This window comes from Tachyglossus aculeatus, chromosome 1 (assembly GCF_015852505.1).
Source record: "Tachyglossus aculeatus isolate mTacAcu1 chromosome 1, mTacAcu1.pri, whole genome shotgun sequence".
In the NCBI taxonomy this organism is placed as follows: Eukaryota; Metazoa; Chordata; class Mammalia; order Monotremata; family Tachyglossidae; genus Tachyglossus; species Tachyglossus aculeatus.
The window spans coordinates 73,615,456-73,642,528 of record NC_052066.1 but is presented as its reverse complement, the minus strand read 5'-3'; the positions used below and the strand labels follow the sequence as shown (position 1 = coordinate 73,642,528).

General features: G+C 50.2%; 1 protein-coding gene across 1 annotated transcript in view; it reads left to right on the top strand.

Annotated features, from left to right (window-relative positions):
- The window catches only part of AMMECR1L (AMMECR1 like), a 42,834-nt gene extending 18,453 nt beyond the window's left edge, over window positions 1-24,381 (top strand). The window contains exons 4-6 of the mRNA XM_038744113.1: window positions 762-852; window positions 3,969-4,065; window positions 20,881-24,381. Of these exons, the coding sequence (XP_038600041.1) occupies window positions 762-852; window positions 3,969-4,065; window positions 20,881-20,992 (300 nt within the window). The 3' untranslated portion in view covers window positions 20,993-24,381. The remainder of the gene's footprint in view (window positions 1-761; window positions 853-3,968; window positions 4,066-20,880) is intronic.
- The last annotated feature ends 2,692 nt before the right edge of the window (window positions 24,382-27,073 follow it).

The window sequence follows — 27,073 nt, the reverse complement described above, 5'->3', positions numbered from 1 at the left end:
CACGGTGAGCGGTCGGGAGTGAGGAATGAAGTTCAGAAAGGCAAGCCTCAGGACAGGTGCGGTCGACAGAAGAACAAATGAGAGGGTGGACGTCCAGAGCTGGCATTGTAAGCCCCTTGAATTACGCGTCACCCACCTCGACATCGCACGCCCGCGGCCGGGGGTCGGGCTCGTCTGAATCGGAAGGGAAGCTTTCTCGTTCTCCCCGATTCTCACGGGGTTAACCGTAAAGAGGCAGGATGGCTGACTTGGTTTTCAGCCAACGCAGCCGGGCTGCCTTGCCAAACAGCATTGCGTGCCATTTGAATCTTACGTAGGAGTTAACAGCAAGGAAATTGGTCGCCGACCACTCCGCTGCATGTGTGAGAAGCATCTCCTCCGATTAACATCCATTCTGCCACTCTCCCTAGGAAGCGGCAGAAATACTAGGGAGAGCCCAGGCTAGGGCCTGCCGTGGGCATCGGGGAAGAAACGGCAGGGTCTGGAGAGTGATTTGGTCTGTTGGGTGGGGGCCGTCCCTATATGTTGCCAACTTGTACTTCCCAAGCGCTTAGTACAGTGCTCTGCACACAGTCAGCGCTCAATAAATACGATTGAATGAGTGAATTTGGTCGTACGACGCCAGCAAAGCTAGACTCTCAGGTTCACCCTCTCCAGCCAGCGTTCTTCCGTCTGCCGGGGGCCTCGGGCTAGTCAGGAGTAGAAGCTGCCGTCGGACATCAGACTCTTTTTTCCCCTGACCCGATGGCTTTCTCCCACAGGTGGGGATCCACGGGATCCGAATCGAGTTCATCAACGAGAAGGGCGTCAAGCGAACGGCCACGTATTTACCCGAGGTAGCTAAGGAACAAGGTGAGCCGTCTGACGAAGCTGCCAGTTCGGCCCAGTCGTGAGACCGGAAGCGCGGTCCGGAGGGTGACCGAAGAGCACCCGCCGTTCGCTTCCCGGCTCGGACGGTGAACTACTTTAGGACCTCAGTGTGGGGGGGGATTTAACCTCTCCGGGCCTCAGTCAATGAGGCTGAAACGAAGATGATGCGATTTTTAAATGGAGTTCCCCGACGTGGTCGGGTGATGATGGAAAGCTGGAACTCCCAGCGACACTGCACTGCAGCCTGCTTACGAGGTCCTCTTTTCAGGCTGCCCTCCAGATACCTTTTTTAAGTCCTAAGCTGAGAGCATCGAAAGCGTTCCCGATTAATGATCGATCGATCCTTTCAGGGAAACATTAAGATGTTCTTGGGTTTTTAATTGATTCAACCTCAACTTTAGACGGATTGGCCGACAAGCTGACGAAAAAAATACCCTTAGTTTGAGCCTACGGGGAGCGGGAAGAAGAGGTCCCCGATCTAGTCATCCCGGCTTTTTATTTGTTTGGGGGCCGCTGGACGGGATGCCGGGAGCCCACGGGGTATCTTTAGGATTAAAGTGGGAAAACGGCAACTGCCTTTGCCTCACTTACCTCATCTGTAAAATGGGGATTAAAACTGTGAGCCCCCTGTGGGACAACCTGATCGCCTTGTAACCTCCCCAGTGCTTAGAACAGTGCTTTGCACATAGTAAATGCTTAACAAATACCATCATTATTATTATTATTATTATTATTATTATAGAGAAACACAGATAGAAGTGAGATGTTGCCAACTTGTACTTCCCAAGCGCTTAGTACAGTGCTCTGCACACAGTAAGCGCTCAATAAATACGAGTGAATGAACGGCAACTGCCTTCTGGACTGTAAGCTCCCCGCAAGTAGGGATCGTCTCGACCGACCCTGCGGTATTGTTCTGCCCCGAATGCTCAGTGCAGTGCTCTGCATTCAGTAAGCGCTCAGTAAGCAGCACGGATTGGTTAAGAGGGTGGAGAGGATGATCCTTCAAAGCTCCGTTGCGCCTCCCAAGAGGCGTCGGAATTTTTTCCTGTGCCTGGAAAATAGGGCCAGGTTAATCCGGCGGCCTGATTCAGGGAGAATCATAACCGCAGCGGTGCCCAGGGATCAACGGAGAGGCCGTGGGGTTGGGGGCTGGCTCACGTATGTTGAGCCGCGTGGTTCTCCCGATTCTGGGGCAGGCACCGCGTCCTTGAAAATATTTAGCTCTTCCCCTTGCCTGTCAATCCCTTCTCCCGGTCCCGGCTGCGTTTCCTAGGAGAGTCCAGAAAATGGGCGAAACTCCTGCCCAACCACAGGGGCCTATCCAGAGCAGAGTCTGTTTAAAGAGAACCCGGATCCCGGCTTCTAGGCCGTAGTGGATCGGAGCCTTTAATGGTTCATCTGTAAATGTTAAGCGCTTGTCTTCTTTTTCTTTTTAATACTTAGGGGAAACAGAAAAAAACTCTTTTAAAGAAGCTGGTGATTGGTAAAGATCTCGTGAGGGAGTGGTGAACTGTGTGTTCTGGTTCATGCAGGTTCTTCTACACTGTGAGCCCGTTGTTGGGTAGGGACCATCCCTATAGGTTCATTCGTTCATTCAGTCGTATTTATTGAGCGCTTACTGTATGCAGACTAAGCGCTTGGGACGTACAAGTTAACTGTAACTATACAGTATATAGTACAAGTATAACTATATAAGTACAAGTTAACTATAGGTTGCCAACTTGTACTTCCCAAGCGCTTAGTCCCGTGTTCTGCACACAGTAAGCGCTCAAGAAATACGATTGAATGAATGAATGAATGCAGGTTCTTTTCTCCATAATTCTGAAAAATTTCAGGATTTGTCGTTATCTACAGGGAAACGCACGAGCGTTCTTTTATATAAATGTTAGAGCTTTAAACGTTCCTCGGTCACTCAGTGAAACACCACAGTGTGTCTTTTCTTCTCGAGATTAATCCGTTTTTCTTCCAAAGTGGCCGAGTGTTAAGAAAAGCACCATGTTTGCTGGAGAAGAGCCTAGAAAAGAGAAGCAATTATAGCTCATTGCAAACTTGCCGGGGGAAATGGCTATTACCCTGTCAGGCCCCATCTCAGTTGGGCTTGAAAAGTTTACTCGGTAGTAAAACAAAATATGTATTTGCCCCCCCCCCAAAAAAAAAGTGTAGTTCTTTTCGTTAAGTTTCTTCAAGGAAAGGGCAGCGTCCTCGCTGCCAGCAACATCTAGGGCAGTGTCCAAGGGGCGTTCAGTATGTGTGATTGGATATGGATGGATGGGAGGGAAGGTGGGTGGAATAAGGAAGGAAGAAAAGATGGATGGTTGGATGGATGGATAGGACACATCAGAATGTAGTAGCAGTGTCTGATGAAAGGCTGGGGGAAGCTTAATAGCCTAAGCTTTTGGCGTTCTGCGCGGTAACTTCTGGGTGTTTTTTATTTTATTATTTTTTGGGGGGGTGATTTATAGAGTGACGATTTTATTTTATTATTATTTTTTTGGATGATTTATAGGGTGACGATGAATCAAGCCACCCTAAAGTAGTTTCTCCCTTTAAAGTTGCTCCTCTCCCAGCACTGAGCGTGTTCATTTTATGGGTAAGAGTCACGGTAGCTGCCAGTAGGATCGTTGCCCACATCTAGAAGCTTAAGACCCCACTTCCCGTATGTCGAAGATTCAGAAACGTGTGCCGAGCTCTTCCACTCGTCCGTATTAAGCACCCTCGGGAATCCACCGAGTCAGCCTAAATTGGGAAATGTTTACTATGCTATAGGTGACTGACCTTGGGTGGCAACTGGCAGAAATGGGGTAGGACTCAATGAAGAGGGGGACGTGCATTATGGAACACCCGGGTCACTATTTCACAGAAGCTGGAATTCGTCAAGGATGGTAGAAGAGTCAGACCCGAGCCCAGGGTAGGTGCAGGCAAGTGTGCGTAGGTGTCTCTCCATGCTTTGTTCTCAATCTGTGTTTATTTTCAGCCCGATGTTAGAGTCGCTCCTCCAGAACCCCGTTTGTGTCCTCCGCGAACGGTCCTCGGCGTAGTCTTCTCTTTGAAACGTGCTGTGGAGCGCCGCAGGCTTAACTGCCGTCTCTCTTCCGCAGACTGGGACCAGATCCAGACGATAGATTCCTTGCTCAGGAAAGGGGGCTTCAAGGCGCCGATTACCAGTGAATTTAGGAAAACAATTAAACTCACCAGGTAAGATGCTCGGTTGGACTTGTCCATCTCGTTTCGTGAGGGGTTTCTTCTGGTAGAGAAGGAACAAACTAGTTTATCCGACTTCCTACGCAGCTGTGAATGTCCTAACATTAGAGCCCCTCTGTGGGCATCCGGGATGAAGAGGTGCTTGTAGCAGGGAGGTGTATATCAATCAATCAATCAATCAATCAGTCGTATTTATTGAGCCCTTACTGTGTGCAGAGCACTGTACTAAGCACTTGGGAAGTACAAGTTGGCAACATATAGAGATGGTCCCTACCCAACAGTGGGCTCACTGTCTAAAAGGGGGAGACGGAGAACAAAACCAAACATACTAACAAAATAAAATAAATACAATAGATATGTACAAGTAAAATAAATTAATAAATAAATAGAGTAATAAATATGTACAAACATATATACATATATACAGGTGCTGTGGGGAAGGGAAGGAGGTAAGATGGGGGGATGGAGAGGGGGATATATGGAGAGGTGTATATATGTTTGTACGTATTTATTACTGTATTTTATTTGTACATATTTGTTCTATTTATTTTACTTTGTTAATATGTTTTGTCTTGTTGGCTGTCTCCCCCTTCGAGACTGTGAGCCCACTGTTGGGTAGGGACCGTCTCTATGTGCTGCCGGCTTGTACTTCCCAAGCGCTTAGTACAGTGCTCTGCACACAGTAAGCGCTCAATCAATACGCTTGGATGAATGAACAGAGGCCGAAAAATCCGTGAAGCCCTTGGTTGAGAAAAGCAACTCCTCTTCCTATTGCTGCCTGCCAAGCTGTTCCGTGTGACGCAGCGGTCTCCCGGCAGCCCGCTGCTGCGCCACATTGTCCGAAGCTGAGCGTCCCTGTGTTTTTAAATTGTTCAGGTGGCCTCGGAAGCTTGCGTGATCCCCCTTTCAGTTCATCCCACAGAAGCTGCTTGGGTAACGTCAAAACAATTAAGCACATATCTCTCAATTATCTATTGTAAATTATTTAGGTTAACGTCTGTCTCCCCCGTCTAGGCCGTAAACTCACTTTGGGCAGGGAACGTGCCTGCTGACTCTGTTGTCTGTCTCCCCCTCCTAGACTGTGAGCCCGCTGTTGGGTAGGGATCGTCTCTGTATGTTGCCAACTTGGACTTCCCAAGCGCTTAGTACAGTGCTGTGCACACAGTAAGCGCTCAATAAATACGATTGAATTGAATGAATAATAATAATAATGATGGCATTTGTTAAGCGCTTATATATGTGCCAAGCACTGTTCTAAGCACTGGAGGGGGATACAGGGTGATCAGGTTGTCCCACGTGGGGCTCACGGTCTTAATCCCCGTTTTACAGAGGAGGTAACTGAGGCACAGAGAAGTGAAGTGACTTGCCCAAGGTCGCACAGCTGACAATTGGTGGAGCCAGGATCTGAACCCATGACCTCTGACTCCTAAGCCCGTGCTCTTTCCATTGAGCCACGCTACTCTCCCGAGCGCTTAGTACAGTGCTCTGAACATACTAAGCGCTTGGTAAATACAGTTGATTGACTGATCTTGGCCTATTAGCCCCTCTCCTCATGCATCCCACCCAGTGGAGTTGTGTTGCTGTGAGCGTTGCTTCAGTGCTTTTGAGCTCTGTTCTATCTTAAGAAAAACAATTACGGCATTTATTAAGAGCTTATTCATTCATCCAGTCGTATTTATTGAGCGCTTACTCTGTGCAGATCACTGTACTAAGCGCTTGTGTACCGAGGCGCTGGTTTAGGTTCAGGGTAATCAGATCAGACGCAGTCCCTGTTCCACCTGGGGCTCTCGGTCTGAGAGGGAGGGAGAGCGGGTTTCTTATTTTTGTGACCTTGGGAGAGCCACTTCACTTCTCTGTGCCTCAGTCACCTCATCTGTAAAACGAGGATGAAGACGGTGAGCCCCACGAGGGCCAACCTGATTGACTTTTCTAGACTGTGAGCCCACTGTTGGGTAGGGACTGTCTCTACATGTTACCAACTTGTACTTCCCAAGCGCTTAGTACAGTGCTCTGCACACAGTAAGCGCTCAATAAATACGATTGATTGATTGACTTGTGTCTATCCCAGCGCTTAGAACAGTGCCTGGCACAGTAAGCACTTAACGAGTTCCAGAATCAGTATTATTATCATCCCCGTTCTTTGGCTTGTGTCTATCCCAGCTCTTAGAACGGTGCCTGGCACATAGTAAGCACTCAACGAATTCCAGAATCAGTATTATCATCATCCCCGTTCTCCAGACGAGGGAACAGAGATTCAATCAATCAGTCAATCAATCGTATTTATTGAGCACTTACTGTGTGCAAAGCACTGTACTAAGCGCTTGGGAAGTACAAGATGGCAACATATAGAGACAGTCCCTACCCAACAGTGGGCTCACAATCTAAAAGGGGGAGACGGAGAACAAAACCAAACATACTAACAAAATAAAATAAATAGAATAGATATGGACAAGTAAAATAAATAGAGTAATAAATATGTACAAACGTATATACAGGTGCTGTGGGGAAGGGAAGGAGGTAAGATGCGGGGGATGGAGACGGGGCGAGGGGGAGAGGAAGGAAGGGGCTCAGTCTGGGAAGGCCTCCTGGAGGAGGTGAGCTTTCAGTAGGGCCTTGAAGGGAGGAAGAGAGCGAGCTTGGCGGATGGGCAGAGGGAGAGAGGGCATTCCAGGCCCGGGGGAGGACGTGGGCCGGGGGTCGATGGCGGGACAGGCGAGAGCGAGGTACGGTGAGGAGATCAGTGGTGGAGGAGCGGAAGGTGCGGGCTGGGCTGGAAAAGGAGAGAAGGGAGGTGAGGTAGGAGGGGGCGAGGGGATGGATGGACAGCCTTGAAGCCCAGGGTGAGGAGTTTCTGCCTGAAGTAAGCACTAGTAAGCACTCAGCGAATTCCAGAATCAGTATTCTCATCATCCCCGTTCTCCAGACGAGGGAACAGAGATTCAGAGAGGACAAGTGACTTAGCCAAGGTTACCCAGCCCTCCCGGGGCAGAGCCGAGGTCCCCCGGCTCCTAGGCTCACGATCTTTTCACGAAACCATGCTGCTTCTTAAGGCGGCTCTCCAGCCTGGCAGGGGCCGGTGCTGTTTTACTCCAGGGATGTGGGGAAACGGTCAAACGGGTCGTCTTCAACGCAGAACATCTGAATTGGCTTGGCAGTTGCCCAGTTAATTGTTGGTATCAAATACTCTCGTTAGTCTCCCTCTCTCTCCCTGCTGTGTTCCCCTGGCACTTGGATTTCGCCCCTTCGTTCACCCCAGCCATCGGCCTCACAGCCCTTAGGTACATATTCGTAATCTGTTTCAATCAATCAATCAATCAATCGTATTTATTGAGCGCTTACTGTGTGCAGAGCACTGTACTAAGCGCTTGGGAAGTACAAGTTGGCAACATATAGAGACAGTCCCTACCCAACAGTGGGCTCACAGTCTAAATGGGGGAGGCAGAGAACAAAACCAAGCATACTAACAAAATAAGTAGAATAGATATGTACAAGTAAAATAAATAGAGTAATAATGTCCGCCTCCCCCGCTAAGCTTACGGTCCATAGTAGTAGTAACTTTTATCGAGGGCCTCCTTGGTTCAGTGCTCTGTACGAGGCACTTGGGCTGTACAGAATGACAGAGCCACACATTTCTTGCCCAAAAGGAGCTTAAAGTGTAGTAGTGGAGAAAAACATAAAATTATTTACAACTAGAGGCAGAAGCTAGTACCGTACAGTGCTTTGTACTCGGTAAATTCAAACTAATTGTTGGTGGTGGTGCTGGTTATGATTTGACATATATTTATTTTATTTTGTTAGTATGTTTGGTTTTGTTCTCTGTCTCCCCCTTTTAGACTGTGAGCCCACTGTTGGGTAGGGACTGTCTCTCTATGTTGCCAATTTGTACTTCCCAAGCGCTTAGTACAGTGCTCTGCACATAGTAAGCGCTCAATAAATACGATTGATGATGATGATGATGATCTACTTCCTTTTTTTTTAATGGCATTTATTAGGCGCTTACTATGTGCAAAGCACTGTTCTAAGCGCTGGGTAGGTTGCAGGGTGATCAGGTTGTCCCACGGGGGGCTCACAGTCTTCATCCCCATTTTACAGATGAGGGAACTGAGGCCCAGAGAAGTTAAGTATCTTGCCCAAAGTCACACAGCTGACAACTGGCAGAGCCGGGATTTGAACCCATGACCTCTGACTCCAAAGCCCGGGCTCTTTCCACTGTGCCACGCTGCTTCAGCAGTAGCTTCTTGATTTTTTGAGTTGATTACTCTTTAGCATATCTTTATAGCTCTTTTCTCCTACCAGATATCAGTTATACAAGGATTCCGTCCGTCGGATCCTGCTTTCTTAGTTCTTTTAAAACAAAAGGGGTTTGTTCAAAGCCCTACTGAGAGCTCACCTCCTCCAGGAGGCCTTCCCAGACTGAGCCCCCTCCTTCCTCTCCCCCTCCCCACAGCACCTGTATATATGTATATATGTTTGTGTGTATTTATTACTTGATTTTATTTGTACATATCTATTCTATTTATTTTATTTTGTTAATATGTTTTGTTTTGTTCTCTGTCTCCCCCTTCTAGCCTGTGAGCCCGCTGTTGGGTAGGGACCGTCTCTATATCAATCAATCAATCAGTCGTATTTATTGAGCGCTTACTGTGTGCAGAGCACTGTACTAAGCGCTTATGTGCAAAGCACTGTTCTGAGCGCTTGGGGGGATACAAAGTGATCAGGTTGTCCCACGTGGGGCTCGCAGTCTTAATCCCCATTTTACAGATGCGGTAACTGAGGCTCAGAGAAGTTAAGTGACTTGCCCAAGGTCACACAGCAGACATGTGGTGGAGCCGGGATTCGAACCCATGACCTCTGATTCCAAAGCCCGTGCTCTTTCCACGGAGCCACGCTGCTTCTCTTGGACTTCCCAAGCGCTTAGTCCAGTGCTCTGCACACAGTAAGCGCCCAATAAATACGAATAAATGAATAAATATTGTGGTGTGTAATAATGAATAGTGCTGGATATTTATTCAGCACATACTGTGCGCAGAGCACTGTACTGAGCAGTTGGGAGAGTAGACTGTGGCAAGTATCTGAATCTAGGGGTTCAGGAAAGAGATGAAGGGGAAAAGCCTGGGAATGTCCTGGAAGAATAATTGACATTTGCCGGTGACAGACGGAATCTGGGGTTTCAAAGACAGGAAGGAGTCATCATCATCATCATCATCAATCGTATTTATTGAGCGCTTACTATGTGCAGAGCACTGGACTAAGCGCTTGGGAAGTACAAACTGGCAACATATAGAGACAGTCCCTACCCAACAGTGGGCTCACAGTCTAAAAGGGGGAGACAGAGAACAAAACCAAACATATTAACAAAATAGTCGAGAGAGTCGAAAATAATACCAAGATTACAGGCTTCTGAGACCGGGAAGATGGTAATGTGTCAACTGATAGGGGAAAGTTAAGTAAAAGAGAGGACTTGGGAGGGAAAATATTTTGTTTTGTTGTCCGTCTCCCCCTTCTAGACTATGAGCCCGTTGTCAGGTAGGGACCGTCTGTATATATTGCTGACTTGTACTTCCCAAGCGCTTAGTACAGTGCTCTGCACACAGGAAGTGCTCAATAAATACGATTGAATGAATGAATAATTATGGTATTTAAGCACTTACAGTGTGCCAAGCGCTGGAGTAGACACTGGGTAATGAGGTTGTCCCACGTGGGGCTCACAGTCTCAATCCCCATTTTACAGATGGGGACTCAGGCCCAGAGAAGTTAAATGACTTGCCCAAGGTCACACAGCAGACCGGTGCTTACCAGGTACCAGGCACCGTACAAGCTAAACGGGTTGGCCACAGTCCACGTCCCACGTGGGGCTCACGATCTTAATCCCCATTTTACGGATGAGGAAACTAAGGTGTGGGGAAGTGAAGTGCAGCGGACAAGGGCCGGGATTCGAACCCAGGCCCTTCTGACTCCCAAGCCCGGGCTCTATCCACTAGGCCACGCTGCTTCTCGGGGAAGGTGTCTACCAACTCTGTTGGTTCGTAGCCCCCCACGCACTTAGTACAGTGCTCCGTACACGGGAAGCGCTCAGCGAATACGACTGATTGATCGATCGATGAGCACAATGCAGAGGATTTGGTGTTGCCGTGTGCATCACCTGCTGTCCTGCATCTCCGTCTGAAGCCACAGCGTATCTCAAGCAGTGCCCAGGGGACTGTTTTTTCCGGTAGTCAGTCCGGAAGGATTCCGCCCGGAATCCTGCCGGCGACGGGAGCGGTAAGATTCCCCGGACGTGCCCACAGCGAGTCCATCCTTTCTTCTGGAAGGCGATGACTACGCCGACCTCCTTGAAGGGTCGCAGCGTTTCCTCGGAGTCCTACGTGGTGAGGAAAAGCTCGCAGGGATTTCTGAGGAGTCAGGCCGTCTGGAGAGCCATCAGGGCTGGGTTCGCGTCGGGGATCGAGAAGCGCTTCCTCCAGAGTCGGGTCGTGCCCTCGTATTTGGACTGGTTTTCCGGACTTCCGAGGGCCTCCGCCTGGGTGGCGACGGGCGTGGTCAAGAGATGGTCACAAGTGGAGGTAGCAGTGGGGATGGTACTTATGGAGCCCTCCCTGGGAGCGGTGCACCAAACTAAGCCCTTGGAAAGACACAACAGCGTGGCTTAGTGGATAGAGCACGGCCCTGGAGGTCAGAAGGTCCTGGATTCTAATCCCGGCTCCGCCATATGTCCGCTGATGGCACCCAAATCTACATCTCCGCCCCTGCTCTCTCTCCCTCCCTCCAGGCTCATATCTCCCCCTGCCTTCAGGACATCTCCATCCGGATGTCCACCGCCGTCTAAAACTCAATATGTCCAAGATTGAACTCCTTATCTTCCCTCCCAAACCCTGTCCTCTCCCTGACTTTCCCATCACTGTAGACGGCACTACCATCCTTCCGGTCTCACAAGCCCGCAACCTTGGTGTCATCCTCGACTCCGCTCTCTCGTTCACCCCTCACATCCAAGCCGTCACCAAAGCCTGCCAGTCTCACCTCCGTAACATCGCCAAGATCCTCCCTTTCCTCTCCATCCAAAGCGCTACCCTGCTCGTTCAATCTCCCATTCCATCCCGACTGGATTACTGCATCAGCCTCCTCTCTGATCTCCCATCCTCCTGTCTCTCCCCACTTCAGTCTATACTTCACGCTGCTGCCCGGATCATCTTTGTGCAGAAACGCTCTGGGCATGTTACTCCCCTCCTCAAAAATCTCCAGTGGCTACCAGTCAACCTATGCATCAGGCAGAAGCTCCTCCCCCTGGGCTTCCAGGCTGTCCATCCCCTCGCCCCCTCCTACCTCCCCTCCCTTCTCTCCTTCTCCAGCCCAGCCCGCACCCTCCGCTCCTCTGCCACTGCTAACCTCCTCACTGTTCCTCGTTCTCTCCTGTCCCGCCGTCGACTCCCGGCCCACGTCCTTCCCCTGGCCCGGAACGCCCTCCCTCCGCACATCCACACATCCCTCTCTTCCTCCCTTCAAAGCCCTCCTGAGAGCTCACCTCCCCCAGGAGGCCTTCCCAGACTGAGCCCCCTTTTTCCTCTCCCCCTCCCCATCCCCCCCCACCCTACCTCCTTCCCGTCCCCACAGCACCTATATATATATTTGTACCGATGTATTACTCTATTTTACTTGTACATATTTACTATTCTATTTATTTTGTTAATGATGTGTATTTAGCTTTAATTCTGTTTGTTCTGACGACTTGACACCTGTCCACGTGTTTTGTTTTGTCGTCTGTCTCCCCCTTCTAGACTGTGAGCCCGTTGTTGGGTAGGGACCGTCTCTATATGTCACCGACTTGTACTTCCCAAGCTCTTAGTACAGTGCTCTGCACACAGTAAGCGCTCAATAAATGCGATTGAAAGGATGAATGTCTGCTGTGTGACCTTGGGCAATTCACTTCTCTGGGCCTCAGTTACCTCATCTGTCAAATGGGGATTAAGAGTGTGAGCCCCATGTGGGACAGGGACTGTGCCCAACCTGATTGACTGTATCTGCCCCAGTGCTTAGAACAGTGCTTGGCATATAGTAAACACTTAACAAGCGCTCAATAAATACGATTGATGATGATGATGATGATGAACAAGTACCATTATTACACTGTAATGGGATATTGCCGCTTGGGTGACACTCACTCCTTGCCTGGTTCTATCCACACTCTTCGGCGATGGGGTAGTAGTAAGCACGGGGACAGTAAACTTCCACCGAGATAGTTATGCACTTTGCTCGGAGAGTACTCAAGGCAGCAAGGAGCATCCCTTTTTTTATATATCAATCAATCAATCAATTGTATTTATTGAGCACTTACTGTGTGCAGAGCACTGCACTAAGAGCTTGGGAAGTCCAAGTTGGCAACATATAGAGACGGTCCCTACCCAACAGCGGGCTCACAGCCTAGAAGGGGGAGACAGACAACAAAACCAAACAGATTAACAAAATAAAATAAATAGAATAGATATGTACAAGTAAAATAAATAGAGTAATAAATATGTACAAACATATATACAGGGGCTGTGGGGAAGGGAAGGAGGTAAGATGGGGGGGATGGAGAGGGGGATTTAAGTGCTTACTATGTGCCAGGTATTGTACTAAGCACTGGGGTCGATACAAGATTGGAACCAGTCAGTGTCCATAGTGTTAATCCCCATTTTACAAATGAGGGAAATGAGGCCCAGAGAAGCGAAGTAACTTGCCCAAGGTCACACAGCAGGCAAGTAGCAGTGCTGGGATTAGAACCCAGGTCCTTGTCTCTCCCAGGACGGTGCCCTATCCCCTAGGCCACGTTCCTTCGGGACTCCAGACTCTCAGCCCAGCGTGGGCAGGGAACGTGTCTACCAACTCTGTTATATTGGACTCTCCCAAGCGCTCAGTACAGTGCTCTGCACACAGGAAGTGTTCAATAAGTGCCAGTGATGGGTTGATTGAGGACAAAGGGATCCTGGCTGGGTTCCTCAGGAAGACAAGGGGCAGGCTGGGGAGAAAGTCCTGGTGTGGATGGAAGAAAGAGCTTTTAGGTTCGTTCTCGCTGTTAGTGAAATGTGCAGCTCCCTAACACACACTTTTTCATTCATTCATTGTCGTATTTATTGAGTGCTTACTTTGTGCAGAGGACTGTACTAAGCGCTTGGGAAGTACAATTCGGCAACAGATACAGTCCCAACCCAACAACGGGCTCACAGTATAGAAGGGGGAGACAGACAACAAGACAAAATAAGTAGACAGGTGTCAGTACCATCAAAATAGATAAGTAGAATTATAGCTATATACACATCATTAATAAAATGGAGTAATAGATAGGTACAAATATACACAAGTGGGGAGGGGAAGGGAGTAGGGCAGAGGGAGGGAGTGGGGGCGATGGGGAAGGGAGGAGGAGCAGAGGATAATGGGGGGGCTCAGTGTGGGAAGGCCTCCTGGAGGAGGTGAGCTCTCAGTAGGGCTTTGAAGGGAGGAAGAGAGCTAGCTTGGCGGATGGGCAGAGGGAAGGCATTCCAGGCCCTGGGGATGACGTGGGCCGGGGATTGATGGCGGGACAGGCGAGAACGAGGTACAGTGAGGAGATTAGCGGCGGAGGAGCGGATGGTGCGGGCTGGGCTGGAGAAGGAGAGAAGGGAGGTGAGGTAGGAGGGGACAAGGCGATGGACAGCCTTGAAGCTCAGGGTGAGGAGTTTTTGCTTGATTCATAGGTTGACGGGCAGCCACTGGAGATTTTTGAGGAGGGGAGTAAGGAGTAACATGCCCGGAGCGTTTCTGTACGAAGATGATCCGGGCAGCAGAGTGAAGTATAGACTGAAGCGGGGAGAGACAGGAGGATGGGAGATCGGAAAGGAGGCTGATGCAGTAATCGAGTCGGGACAGGATGAGAGATTGAACCGACAAGGTAGCGGTTTGGATGGAGAGGAAAGGGCAGATCGTACTTTCATGCACATTCGTACTAGACAACAGAGAAACGTTATTAGAGCCCATCTATTTCCAACTGCCTGCTGAAGTCAAGGATTGGGGATCACAGCACAAGTCCTCTGTGTTCAAGGGGTGCATATAATAATAGCAGTCATGGTATGAGAAGCAGCGTGGCTCAGTGGAAAGAGATTGGGCTATGGAGTCAGAGCTCATGGGTTCAAATCCCGGTTCCACCACGTGTCAGCTGTGTGACTTTGGGTAAGTCACTTCACTTCTGTGGGCCTCAGTGACCTCATCTGTAAAATGGGGATGAAGACTGTGAGCCCCACATGGGGCAACCTGATCACCTTGTAACCTCCCCAGCGCTTAGAACAGTGCTTTGCACATAGTAAGCGCTTAACAAATGCCATCATTATTATTAGTATTATTTGTTAAGCACTAACTGTGTACCAACCCCTGTACTAAGCTCCGGAATAGATCTAAGATAATCAGGGATACAGTCCCTGTTCCATGATGGAACTCGTGGTCGAAAGGAGAGGGAGAAGCAGTGTGGCCTAGTGAATAGAGCTCAGGCCTAGGAGTCGGGAGGACCTGGGTTCTAATCCCAGGTCGCCACTTGTCTGCTGTGTGATCTCGGGTAAGTCACTTCACTTCTCTCTGCCTCAGTTTCCTCATCAAATGGGGATTAAGACCGTGAGCCCGATCAGCTTGTATCTGCCCCGGCGCTTCCGCTAGTTAGCAAGCGCTTAGCAGATACCATAAAAAAGGGTTTCATCCCCACTTTACAGGTGAGGAAAACGAGGCGCAGAGTCATCAAGTGACTTGCCCAAGGTCACACAGCAGGCAAGTGGCAGAGCTAGGATTAGAAGTCAGGTGCTCAACTGGGCAGGTTCAGAATTCAGCTCACACAGAGACTTCATTATTACGAACAAATGCTAAACTTTATCACCAAAGAGAGCGGAGGAGATCCAAGGCGGCCTCATAGGAGTAAAATTTCATAATTATTACCGCTTGCCCACGAAGCCTCCGGCGTGGCCCACTTGAAGCGTCTGGCATTACAGTAGGATGATAAAAAATCGCTCCTTATGAAAGGAACCAGCCTCAAACAGCTTGGTGGTTCCTAAATCTGAGCTCTCTTAAAGCGTACAGTCTAGTGAAACTGAGGGCCTGACTTGCTATGTTGATTTTAGGTAAGTCACAGTCTCGCTTTTTTTTTTCAACCACAAAATGTCATCCGTACAGCCTACTAAATGTGCCGATGCGTACTGAGGATAAATTAGTTTATTTAAGGCGCCTTAGACTCCAAAAAAGGCATTTCTCAAATAAATTAGAACGGTAAGGTGCCTTGGACCCCAAAAAAGGCATTTCTCAAATAAATTCGAACCGTAGTAGTACTCAGAAATTAAAGAGCCACATCCTTGCAAAATGATGTGATAATCCCCTGGAAGTGGAAACTGTTTTCAAGGACGGAGGAAGGGGGTAAAGAGTTGTTGTCAGCCAGGACTTTGCGTGAGGAGAGCCACCTCTAATCCCTGGGCGCCATATGGGTCATGGCTGGTTGTTGTCTACGCCTCTTATAATAATAATAATGGCATTTATTAAGCGCTTACTTTGTGCCAAGCACTGTTCTAAGCACTGGGGAGGTTACAAGGTGATCAGATTGTCCCACTGAGGGGACTCACAGTCTTCCCGTTTTACAGATGAGGTAACTGAGGCCCAGAGAATCAATCAATCAATCATATTTATTGAGTGCTTACTGTGTGCAGAGCACTGTACTAAGCGCTTGGGAAGTACAAGTTGGCAACATATAGAGACAGTCCCTACCCAACAGTGGGCTCACAGTCTAGAAGGGGGAGACAGAGAACAAAAGCAAACATATTAACAAAATAAAATAGAATAGATATGTGTACAAGTAAAATAAATAAATAGAGTAATAAATATGTACAAACTTATTTACATATATATATACAGGTGCTGTGGGGAAGGGAAGGAGGAAGGATGGAGAGGGGGACGAGGGGGAGAGGAAGGAAGGGGCTCAGTCTGGGAAGGCCTCCTGGAGGAGAAGTGAAGTGACTTGGCCAAAGTCCCACAGCTGACAATTGGCGGAGCCGGGATTTGAACCCGTGACCCCCGACTCCCAAACCCGGGCTCTTTCCACTGAGCCACGCTGCTTCTCTAAGCTTCTGCTCTGCTTAGAGCTCTGCTTCTCTGAGCTCTTGCTCAGAGCTCTGTCTGACGCTCGGTTCGTTCATTCATTCAGTCGTATTTATTGAGCGCTTACCGTGGGCAGAGCACTGTACTAAGCGCTTGGGAAGTACAAGTTGGTAACATGTCTCTATATGTTGCCAACTTGTACTTCCCAAGCGCTTAGTACAGTGCTCTGCCCACAGTAAGCGCTCAATAAATACGATTGATTGATAAAGAGACGGTCCTTACCCAACAACGGCCTCACAGTCTCTAGGCGCAGTCATCTCTGAAGTGGGAACAGAAACCAGGTTATTTAAGGCCCTCCAGGAGGCTTCCCCTGTCTCTATATGTTGCCAACTTGCACCTCCCAAGCGCTTAGTACAGTGCTCTGCCCACAGTAAGCGCTCAATAAATAGGATTGATTGATATAGAGACGGTCCTTACCCAACAACGGCCTCACAGTCTCAAGGCGCAGTCATCTCTGAAGTGGGAACAGAAACCAGGTTATTTAAGGCCCTCCAGAAGGCTTCCCCTGTCTCTATATGTTGCCAACTTGCACTTCCCAAGCGCTTAGTACAGTGCTCTGCCCACAGTAAGCGCTCAATAAATACGATTGATTGATATAGAGACGGTCCTTACCCAACAACGGCCTCACAGTCTCTAGGCGCAGTCATCTCTGAAGTGGGAACAGAAACCAGGTTACTTAAGGCCCTCCAGGAGGCTTCCCCTGTCTCTATATGTTGCCAACTTGTACTTCCCAAGCGCTTAGTACAGTGCTCTGCACACAGTAAGCGCTCAATAAATACGATTGATTGATTGATTGATTGATTGATTCCCCGCTTAAACCTCCCTTTCCCCGACTCCCTCGCTCTTCTGCGTCACTTGGATCCGTGACCCCTGGCGATTGGATACCCGCCCCACCCCGCCAACCCCACAACGCTGATGCACAGATCTCAAAACGATACACGATCAATTATTTATATCAACCCCCGTTACCCCAATAAACCGCAAGCTTGTTGCGGGCGAGGAACATTTCGGCCACCCCTGCGTACGGTCAGTGAGCAAATAGTCAATCATTTGAGAAGCAGCCGTGGCTCAGTGGAAAGAGCGGGAGCTTTGGAGGCCGAGGTCGTGGGTTCAAATCCCGGCTCCGCCAATCGCCAGCTGTGTGGCCGGTCACTTCACTTCTCTGGGCCTCAGTTACCTCGTCTGTAAAATGGGGGTTAAGACTGTGAGACAACCTGATCATCTTACCTCCTTCCCTTCCCCACAGCACCTGTATATATGTTTGTACATATTTATTACTCTATTTATTTATTTTATTTGTACATATCTATTCTATTTATTTTATTTTGTTAGTATGTTTGGTTTTGTTCTCTGTCTCCCCCTCTTAGACTGTGAGCCCACTGTTGGGTAGGGACTGTCTCTATACGTTACCAATTTGTACTTCCCAAGCGCTTAGTCCAGTGCTCTGCACATAGTAAGCGCTCAATAAATACGATTGATGATGATGATGATCACTTTGTAATAATAATAATGGTGATGGCATTTATTAAGCGCTTCCTCTGTGCAAAGCACCGTTGCTGGGGAGATACAAGGTGATCAGCTGTAACCTCCCCGGCGCTTAGAACGGTGCTGTGCACATAATAAGCGCTGAATAAATGCCATCATCATTATTATTATTAATAAATACGATTGATCGATTATTCCGTCATCTTCCTCAAGCTTGAAGTCCGGTCTTTGACTGAAATGAAACCTATCACGCGGACCCTCAAGTAGAGACACTGCTCAGTAAATACAAGTGAATGAGTTTGGTGCTCTGCGTCAGCACCACTTTTGAATTATTTCAAGACCGAAATTCCTCATCCAGTTTCCGCGAGCAAACCGCTCCGGATAAACAGAGTTGTTCGCGGTTACGGCCAGAAACTATAAGGGTTTCATGGGTTCAAATCCCGGCTCCGCCACTTGTCAGCTGTGTGACTCTGGGCAAGTCACTTCACTTCTCTGGGCCTCAGTGCCCTCCTCTGGAAAATGGGGATGAAGACTGGGAGACAACCTGATCACCTTGTACCCTCCCCAGGGCTTAGAACAGTGCTTTGCATGTAGTAAGCGCTTAATAAATGCCATTATTATTATTATTATTATTATTATTATCATATAAGCCATTTGTGCTGATAGGATCGTCTCGGGCGTGGGTGGTGGTGGTGATGCCTTTTCCTGCTGTCCGTTTTGGAACGGGTAATGTTGTTTTCTTGTTTTTTCTGCTGATCATCATCAATCGTATTTATTGAGCGCTTACTGTGTGCAGAGCACTGTAATGCCGATGGTGCTAGTGATGGTACGGCCTGCTCTTCTCCAAGGCGGGGGTCGTGTTCTCCCCAAGCAGCAGGGCCTAGGGGACAGAGCGCGGGCCTGGGTTCTAATCCGGCTCATTCCTTCAATCAGTCGTACTTACTGAGCGCTTACTGTGTGCAGCTTCCCTTCCCTGGGCCTCGGTTTCCTCATCAGCAAAACGGGGATGCAGTCCCTGTTCTCCCTCCTACTTGGGCTGCCAGCCCCACGGGGGATGCGATTAGCTTGTCTCGACCCCGGCGCAGAGCCCAGAATGAGCACTTAGCAAATACCACAATTATCAGCGCTTAGAACAGTGCTTTGCACATAGTAAGCGCTTAATAAATACCATTATTATTATTATTATTATTATTAGAGCATTAAGAAAAATGGATCCGTTCCGACGCCGCTCTCACGCCCTCGAATCACTTCTTCTAACACCGCCACGCGGTATAGCCAGACAGGCTCACGTTGTTCTCCGATTCCCCGACGGTGTCCTAAAATAAATAAATAAATAGAGGACATGGTGTCCTAAAATAAATAAATAGAGGACATGTTACTCTATTTATTTATTTGTTTTATCTGTACATATTTATTCTATTTATTTTATTTTGTTAATATGTTAAATATGTTGATAGTACAGTGCTAAGCGCTTAGTACAGTGCTCTGCACACAGTAAGCACTTAATAAATGCGATTGATTGCTGTTTTGTTTTGTTCTCTGTCTCCCCCTTCTAGACTGTGAGCCCGCTGTTGGGTAGGGAGCGTCTCTATATGTTGCCAACTTGGACTTCCCAAGCGTTTAGTACAGTGCTGTGCACACAGTAAGCGCTCAGTAAATGCGATTGATTGATGTTTTGTTGTCCGTCTCCCCCTTCTAGACTGTGAGTCCGCTGTTGGGTAGGGACCGTCTCCATGTGTTGGCAACTTTGACTTCCCAAGCGCTTAGTCCAGTGCTGTGCACACAGTAAGCGCTCAATAAATACGATTGATTGATGTTTTGTTTTGTTCTCTGTCTCCCCCATCTAGACTGTGAGTCCGCTGTTGGGTAGGGACCGTCTCTATATGTCGCCAACTTGGACTTCCCAAGCGCTCAATCAATCAATCAATCAATCAATCAATCAATCGTATTTATTGAGTGCTTACTGTGTGCAGAGCACTGTACTAAGCGCTTGGGAAGTCCAAGTTGGCAACGTATAGAGACGGTCCCTACCCAACAGTGGGCTCACAGTCTAAAAGAAATAAATACGATTGAATGAATGAACAGGACACGTGATGAAAGCCCAACGGCAGAACCGAGAGGATTGAATGGGGACTCTCGACGTACGGGAAACACAGGACAGTCGGTTGAGACAAGGTCCCCGTCATCATCATCAATCGTATTTATTGAGCGCTTACTATGTGCAGAGCACTGTACTAAGCGCTTGGGAAGTACAAATTGGCAACATATAGAGACAGTCCCTACCCAACAGTGGGCTCACAGTCAACCGAGGGGCTCGCCATCCAAGTTAGAGAAGCAGCGTGGCTCAGTGGAAGGAGCCCGGGCTTTGGAGTCAGAGGTCGTGGGTTCGAATCCCGGCCCCGCCACAAGCCCGCCGCGTGACCTTGGGCAAGTCACTTCACTTCTCCGAGCCTCAGTTCCCTCATCTGGAAAAATGGGGATGAAGACTGGGAGCCCCCCGTGGGACAACTTGATCACACTGTATCCCCCCTCCCCCCCCCAGCGCTTAGAGTAGTGCTTTGCGCATAGTAAGCGCTAGAGAAGCAGCGTGGCTCAGTGGACAGAACGCGGACTTTGGAGCCGGAGGTCATGGGTTCGAATCCTGCTCTGCCACTTGTCAGCTGGGTGGCTTTGGGCAAGCCACTTCACTTCTCTGGGCCTCAGTTCCCTCACCTGTAAAATGGGGATGAAGACTGTGAGCCCTCTGTGGGACAACCTGATCACCTTTGGAATCAGAGGTCATGGGTTCGAATCCCGGCTCCACCACCTGTCCGCTGTGTGACCTTGGGCAAGTCACTTCACTTCTCTGGGCCTCAGTTCCCTCCTCTGTAAAATGGGGATGAAGACTGTGAGCCCCACGTGGGACCACCTGATCACCTTGTATCCCCCCAGCGCTTAGAATGCACATAGTAAGCGCTTAATAAATGCCATTATTGTTATTATTATTAACAGATGCCATCGTTATTATTATTATTAAGTTGCTTTCCTTCTTCGCGAAGCCCAGAACGAGCGCCTAGGGCGGCGCACGGCCCGCGCGGGCAGCGCCGGCCGCCTCCGATGGATCGATCGGAGTGAGCGTCGCCGCCGGGGAAGGGCCGGGGAAGCGGGCCGGCCGCCGTCTCTGACCGTCTCTCTCGTTTCCCCCGCCAGGTACCGCAGCGAGAAGGTGACAATCAGCTACGCGGACTACATCGCTTCTCGTCAGCAGTGTTTCCAGAACGGCACTCTTCATGCCCCGCCCCTGTACAATCATTACTCCTGACACACGGCTGCATGACCCGTCCCACCCCGCCGCGGCCGCCAGCGGCTACGACATCATCGGAGCGGACGCCTCCTCTTCCTGGTCCAGTTACTTCTATTACTGCACCATTTTATGATGCTAGCTTCCGTTGCCGAGTCTGCCTTCCGGCCGAGCGAGGTGGGGGAAGAGGGCCGTCCTTCGGGGGCCCCGGGCCTTACGTCTCCGCCTTCCCTCAAAGCGGGGGTTCAGTTGGATCGGGGGCTCCCCGGCGAGGCGCGGAGGCCCCGTCCGAGGGCGGGCGCCGCTTGGGACGGCCCCGCCGGAAACGGGATCGCGGGGGGCTCCCCCCGGATGGAGTAGGCGCGTGCCCCCGGCAGCCTGGGCAACGGAGTCCAACGAGAAACACTTTTAGGTTCTTTTAAATCCCCCGTTTTTTTAAACCACCGGCCCGGCGCCTCCCACGAGCTTCGCGTGGGCGCCGTGGGCCTCTCCCGACGTCTCCGGGCCCCTCGGAGGGCGTCGCGGATCCCGGCGCTGCCGGAGGCCTCGACCCGCTCCCCGCCGACGGCCCGATCGCCCTCCTTGCGGCGGGTTTTCGGCCCCGAGACGGGACTCCGGGGCGCGGCCCGCTACCCGGTGGCAACGGAGCTGCCTGCCGGAGGGCGGGAGGCCGCCGCCGAGCGTGGCGGGGGACCGGAGAAGGGCTCGAGTGTCAGAGAGAGAGCGCTACTTCACACTAGGCTACCTCACTCATACATCGGTAGCAGTGCCTAAGCGGCAGGATCCAGGGTCTTTGACCTTCACGGGACGCGGCCGGGGTCGGGGGCACGGCCCGGCGGGCGACCTCCGGTGTCCCGAGGCTGTCGGATTCGGGGCGGGCACCCTAGGGGACCGTGGAGCGGGGCGGTCGGTTGCTTTTGCTGGGATGACCGTGAAACTCCCAACGGGGGAAGTTGTCGATATTCCGATCCATTGCAGGTCTTCGGAGCGAAGCTCTAGGGTCGAATGGGCGAGTCACTGATCTCCTCCCCCCTCTCGAGCGTCTTCATCCCATCGGGGAAGTGAGAGAACAAAGCAAAAACGACCTCGCTCTAAAACGTTTATACCAAATTCTTCAGATTCTCCCGTGCTTTGGGGTTCCCCTGTCCCATTTTTGCCGATTTTTTCCAGATACCTACTTAGAAGTGAGTTTCCGCCCCGGCTCCTGCCGATCCTTCGCTGGCTCCTCCGCCGCCCTCGCCAAACAGTGCCATTAACGCGACCCGCGGACCTGAGCGAAGCTTTGTAATCGTTGGAATATGGCATCGCTTCAACGATTGAGCAAGAGGAAGGGGGCGGCCGGTGGGAAAGAAAGAATCCGCCTCGCGATCCGTCCGCTTGGATCCCGACCGCGCCGGTCAGAGGAGTCGGAAACCCAGATTTAGCATTGGATTGGAAAGATGATTTCTTTTTATTTATTTTTTTTGAAGTCGGCGTGGTGTCGTGGCTTTTTGAAACCGGCTGAAGACCAATCCGGCGTTCGTGTGAGCCTTCTCCTGGCGTGCGAGGGGGGACGGAGTCTGAGAAACCCCCTCGTCCTTGGCATCCCGGTCCTCCTAGTTTCCTGAAAGGGATGAGTGTCTTGGCAGCCTTCTGGTCGCCCTACCGACCGTTCTTGGGGGGAAGAGAGGTGGGCGAGGGGAAAGATGGGGTTTATATCCTTCTCAGGATAGCTGTGCAATATCACCCCAGGCCTCCGCCTGCACAGGGCCAGCGTCGTCGTCAGTCGGCGGGGGTTAAGGAAAAGCACGCGACGACGGTGGGATTTGTTTCACGCCTTCCCGCCGCTGCGAGGAAATCCGTTACAGCCGAGGGAGATTAGTAGTCGCTCTTCAAGTACCCCCTCCCCAACGCCACACAGGGCTACGCTCATCAACGTTCAAGTGTCCCGTGCTCGGATCCGTGTCTGGTTCCCGAAGATTCAAGAGGAAAGCCGACAGAAAGACAAAAATTGGTGCTATAAACCTCCACCCCCTGAGCGCGCTCAGTGAGACTGGTCACGCAAGCATTCAGTGCCATGCCAAGCCTGTTGTTTTCCTTTCTTTTTTTTCTTTTTCCGACGTCGCCCCGTTCTGCGTCTTCTCCGGTGTATAGTGTGTTTTTATTTTATTAAGGGGGGGCGGCGGGGAGAGGGACGGCTGTCTCCTTTCGAGAGAAAGCGGGCAGAAATAAAACCCAAACCCACGTGCGTCGGCGTCGAGCGACTGGGCCGGCTTGACCGAAGTGGGCTGCGTGGTTTTGGGGTGGGGAGGCCTGGCTCCTTCACCCCCGCCTCCCCGCCCGCCGAGTCGGCCAGCGCAGACGGTGGCTCGGGGGCCTCTCGCCGAGGGGACGGGGACCGCGGGTGGGGCGGGGGACGCCGGGCCCCCCGAGGGGAAACGGGCGCAGTCGGCGCCCGCCCCAGATGGCCCCCGTCGCCCCGTTGGGATGCCCGGCCGGCGGTTCTCAGGAAATAATCCCATATATCCAGATCAGCACGTGGCAGCTTTGCGTAGGGAGGAGAGAGGACTCCGAGCTGAAACCTACTGCCTTCCCCTTGCCTGACAGACGGCGACGAGGAGGACGGCCGGGTGAGATGCGACCGGCGAGGCGAAAGAAAGCGAAACCCCCCCCCCGTCGGCGTCGCGTCCCCCCCGTTCCCGCGTTGCTCGGCCGGGCGACGGGGTGAGCTACTGTCTTCTACGAAGCCGGCCCCCGGGCTGGCCGCTTCGGTTCGGAGTCGGTCTCCTCCCTAGCTGCGAGTGCCTTTTGGTCGAGAAAGCTTTGAGGGTCTCACGAGAACCGCAGCCGGGAAGGTCATCCCGCCGTGATTACGGATCGTCCTGGATTTACGTCGACCGCGAGAGGTTGTCCGCCGTCACTGGAGTCGGCTGTCAGTGTTGGATTGTTTCCACTGTGAGGTCCTGAAATTCTCTGTTCCGTTCATGATGTTTAAAAGGAAAAAAGAAAAAAAAAGCCAATAGCCGCAGGGGCCCCTTTCATCCCGAAAGGCCTCCCGTCAAAACGTTACCTATATCTTACCGTTTCTAAGAAAAGAGATCTGTTAAAAAAATAATAATAAAAAAAAAATAAAAATCCTAAAATGTCCTTTTAACTTTTGCACAAGATCAGTTGTCTTTCATAACATGTTAACATCTGCAGTCTTCGCCAACTCCATTGGTATTCCGGAACCTACATGTTCTTTCATTTTTGGTTCGGTTTATTTCCCTAAAGCGAGAAACCTCTTAGGACCTTGAGTGCAGAGGTGTCAGACCAATTACACTTTGTATTACACTTGGTGGCCTCCCACTGTATAACTTCTGAGTGTAAATCATTGAACTCTATCCTCTAATGAAGTATTGTAGAGAATAAATCATAATGGGTAAAGATAAGCCTTTGTCCCGTCTCTTTATTCTAGCCGGTCCCTTGGACCGTTTGGAAGTACAATTAGTCGGAATCCTTTTTTTCCCCCCCCTCACTCTCAGCTGAGTACCCCCAAATACGGCAAGGGAACTCCAGAATCCCGTGGTTTTCCTTCAGGATGAATGGGAGCATTGTTTTTATTTTAATTCCAGTACCGAACTTGGACCCAAGTGCCGGCCTTCCTCTGCACCGGCGATTCTTACCTCGAAAGGGACACGATCGGCGTGTAAGCCGAGTGAAAAACAACAGTCGGGTGAAGGGAGACTTAATTAAGATGCTCTTTTTTTTTATGGCATTTGTTAAGCGCTTACTATGTGCAAAGCACTGCTCTAAGCGCTGGGGGGGATACAAGGTGATCAGGTTGTCCCACGTGGGGCTCACAGTCATCATCCCCATTTCACAGATGAGGTAACTGAGGCTCCGAGAAGTAAAGTGACTTGCCCAGGGTCACACAGCAAACATGTGGTGGAGCCAGGATTCGAACCCATGACCTCTGACTCCAAAGCCCGTGCTCTTTCCACCGAGCCACGCTGCTTCTCATGCTCTTAACATCGGTATTCCGGGGTTTGGAGGGCAGGGACCGACCGCAGCGTGGCCCGGTGGAAAGAGCCCGGGCTTTGGAGTCAGAGGTCGTGGGTTCAAATCCGGGCTGCGCCAATTGTCAGCTGGGTGACTTTGGGCAAGTCACTTCGCTTCTCTGGGCCTCAGTTCCCTCATCTGTCAAATGGGGGTGAAGACTGTGAGCCCCCTGTGGGACAACTTTATCACCTTGTAACCCCCCCAGCGCTTAGAACAGTGCTTTGCACGTAGTAAGCGCTTAATAAATGCCATTATTATTATTATTATTATTCTCTGGGCCTCAGTTACCTCATCTGGAAAATGGGGACAACCTGATCATCTTGCCAGCGCTTAGAACAGTGCTTAGTAAGCGCTCAATAAATGCCATTAGCAACCAAACAAGTGTTTCTGTTCTATAGTAGCTGTTCCCAAGCATCTACTATAATGCTTTGCGCCCGATAACGGCTTTTGACAAAGATGAGTTAACCCTACTTCGGGTTATAATGTCGCGCTGCCCTGGTTAACCGAGGCCCGAAGGATGTGGTGTAATTTGGGTATCTGGGAGGAAGCGTGATTAATTTTAGACTAGAATCTAGTCTAGACTGTGAGCCCGCTGTTTCGTAGGGACCGTCTCTATATGTTGCCAACTTGGACTTCCCAAGCGCTTAGTACAGTGCTCTGCACACAATAAGCGCTCAATAAATGCGATTGATGATGATGATATGGTGTAATTTGGGTATCTGGGAGGAAGCGTGATTGAGTCTAGACTAGAATCTAGTCTAGACTGTGATCCCACTGTTGGGTAGGGGCCGTCTCTATATGTTGCCAACTTGGACTTCCCAAGCGCTTAGTACAGTGCTCTGCACACAGTAAGCGCTCAGTAAATACAATTGACTGATTCATAGTTTTACGTTTCTAAGCGAGCTGGAAATTGATGTAATAGCATTGACTGATTGAGTTTGCTTAAAGGGTAAAGTTTGAAGCAGCGTACGCTGACGTCTGCTTCGATGGGCCTGGAATGGCCTCCCTCTGCCCCTCCGCCAAGCTCGCTCTCTTCCTCCCTTCAAGGCCCTGCTGAGAGCTCACCTCCTCCAGGAGGCCTTCCCACACTGAGCCCCCTCCTTCCTCTCCCCCTCGTCCCCCTCTCCATCCCCCCCATCTTACCTCCTTCCCTTCCCCACAGCGCCTGTATATATGTATATATGTTTGTACAGATTTATCACTCTAGTTATTTATTCTACTTGTACATATCTATTCTATTTATTTTATTTTGTTAGTATGTTTGGTTTTGTTCTCTGTCTCCCCCTTTTAGACTGTGAGCCCGCTGTTGGGTAGGGACTGTCTCTATATGTTGCCAATTTGTACTTCCCAAGCGCTTAGTACAGTGCTCTGCTCATAGTAAGCGCTCAATAAATACGATTGATGATGATGATGATGGCAGTTATCCTCAACCCATCTCTCTCATTCAATCCACAAATTCAATGTCACCAAACCTTCCCCAGTCTTCCTTCACTACGTCACTAAAATCTGCCCATTCCTCTCCATCAAAACCGCCGTTACACCGAGCCAAGAAGCAGCGTGGCTCAGTGGAAAGAGCCCGGGCTTGGGAGTCAGAGGTCATGGGTTCGAATCCCGGCTCCGCCGCTTGGGTAGGGATTGTCTCTGTTGCCGAACCGTACTTTCCAAGCGCTCAGTCCAGTGCTCTGCACAGAGTAAGCGCTTGATAAATACGATGGAATGAATGAAAAAGCACGGGCCTGGGAGCGAGAGGACCTCGGCTCTAATCCCGGCCCTGCCATTTTGTAAACTACCTGGGGTCAAGCCGTCTTACTTTTTTAGGTTGCTCTGGGGGATTTTAGGTGTTTCACCTGTATATATGTTTGTAAGTATTTATTACTCTATTTATTTTACTTGTACATATCTATTCTATTTATTTTATTTGGTTAATATGTTTGGTTTTGTTCTCTGTCTCCCCCTTCTAATAATAATGATAATAATGATGGCATTTATTAAGCGCTTACTATGCGCCAAGCACTGTTCTAAGCGCTGGAGAGGTTACAAGGTAATCAGGTTGTCCCATGTGGGGCTCACAGTCTTCATCCC